Raw genomic sequence first — 1883 nt, 5'->3', positions numbered from 1 at the left:
CCAAACCCTCCTAACCCCCCCACCCCCCAAACCCTAAACCCTAAACCCTACCCTGACGACGGGCGCACTCATGCCCTCAGTCTCATCTTCCGACGCCTCTTCACTCTCCTCCTCGCTGTCGAAAGCAGCAGCAGCAGCAGCAGCAGCAAAGTCTGCTTCCTCCGCAGCAGCAGCTTCCGGCTCGAAGTACCCCAGCAGCGAGAGCTCCGACTTCCCCTCCAGCTGCAGCAGCAAACCCTCTTTTGCTGACAAAAAAAGGTCCAAACTGCAGCACTCGAGTTTGTCTTTTTGCAGCACGCAAGCAGCAAAACTTTCTTTTCCCTGAATGACTTTTAAGTAGTTTCTCCCAGAGTCCGCAGGCCGCAGCAAACAGGCCTGGGAGAGGTGCAGCACTTCGCCTCCTGCTGCTGCTGCTATCTTCACTGACTCCCCGGGCTTCAGGTTCCGTGCTGCAGCAGCAGCAGCAGCAGGGGTTTATTCGCTGATTTAGGGTTTGGGGGGTTGGGCGAGGGTTTAGGGTTTGGGAGCGGGAAGGAGGGAGGAAGGGTTTGGGGAGCTGGAGATACACCCGGGAGGACTCACCGTGCTGCTGCTGCTGCAGCAGCAGCAGCAGCAGCAGCAGCAGCAGCAGCAGCAGCAGCAGCGGGTTATTATTCGCTGATTTAGGGTTTGTTTGGGTTATACGCGGATTTAGGGTTTGGGTCGGGGGAAGGAGGGGTTGGGGAGGTGTCGATACACCGGGCGGACTCACCGAACATCATTTTGGCGAGCGCGGACTTCGGAAAAGATTTTTTGGAAAAAGGAAAAGATTTTCTTTTTTATTTATTTTATTTTATTTTATTTTTATTTTATTTTATTTTCTTTTTCTTTTCTTGCTTTTCTTTCGCTCTTTTGCGCCGGAGGCGCGGCCCGCGCCGCGCGAGCCCCACAGCCGGGGAGAAGCCGCAGCAGCAGCCCCGCTGCTGCGGGGCTGCTGCTGCTGCTGCTGCTGCTGCTGCTGCGGCCTTCCGCGCCAAAGACAGCAATTTAAAGTTCAAATTGCAATTTTAAATTCAAAAATTAATTCATTTTCCACTTTTAGCTTCAGTTTGACCCCGCAAAACCCCAATAACGCCGCCCCGACCGACCGACCGCATCCCCGCATGCGCAAACCCTAAACCCTAAACCCTAAACCCTAGCTACAGACACCGCTGCCAAACCGCCCCACCCACTGCCGCTGTTCTCGCCTCCGTGCCGCTGCACAATTCCGCTGCAGCGCTGCTGCTGCTGCTGCAGCAGCAGCAGCGCGAGCAGCAGCAGCAGCAGCAGCAGCGCGAGCAGCAGCAGCAGCCAGAACAGAGCAGCCTCGCAGCTAGCAGTAGAAGCAAGCCTGCTGCAGCAGACAGCAGCAGCACATTTTAATAATTTTCTTTTTTAATTTATTTTAATTCTTTTCCACTAACAGCTGCTGCTCCACCAAAGACACAGAAGCAGCTGCAGCAGCAGCTGCAGCAGCAGCAGCAGCAGCAGCAGCAGCAGCAGCAGCAGGGGCCCTGCTGCTCTCGGTGTCTCCTTGGAGTTTGTCCTTGTCTGCAGCTCGCGAGCATTCTTTTGCCATTATAATTAAATTTATTTTAATTTATTTTAATTTAATTTTAATTTAATTTTAATTTATTTTTAATTTATTAAGCAGCAGCAGCAGCAGCAGCAGGGGCCCTGCTGCTCTCGGTGTCTCCTTGGAGTTTGTCCTTGTCTGCAGCTCGCGAGCATTCTTTTGCCATTATAATTAAATTTATTTTAATTTATTTTAATTTAATTTTAATTTAATTTTAATTTATTTTTAATTTATTTTTTCAAATTTTATTCTTCGAATTCTTTCGGCGGCCCCTCGGGTGTATGCTGAC

At 50.9% G+C, this 1883-nt stretch overlaps 1 protein-coding gene across 1 annotated transcript; it reads right to left on the bottom strand.

Annotated features, from left to right (window-relative positions):
- Nucleotides 1–33: 33 nt before the first annotated feature.
- Nucleotides 34–761, bottom strand: ENH_00079740 (hypothetical protein; the record flags this gene model as incomplete). The annotated part of the gene is made up of 2 exons (XM_013583234.1): nt 34–449; nt 752–761. The coding sequence occupies 2 exons, from the start codon at nt 759–761 to the stop codon at nt 34–36; spliced, it is 426 nt and encodes a 141-aa protein (XP_013438688.1).
- Nucleotides 762–1883: the final 1122 nt, after the last annotated feature.

Source organism: Eimeria necatrix, genomic scaffold, assembly GCF_000499385.1.
Source record: "Eimeria necatrix Houghton genomic scaffold, Enh_scaff856, whole genome shotgun sequence".
NCBI lineage: Eukaryota > Apicomplexa > Conoidasida > Eucoccidiorida > Eimeriidae > Eimeria > Eimeria necatrix.
Note: the sequence above shows the minus strand (reverse complement) of the source record. Positions and strands in the feature narration are given on the sequence as shown.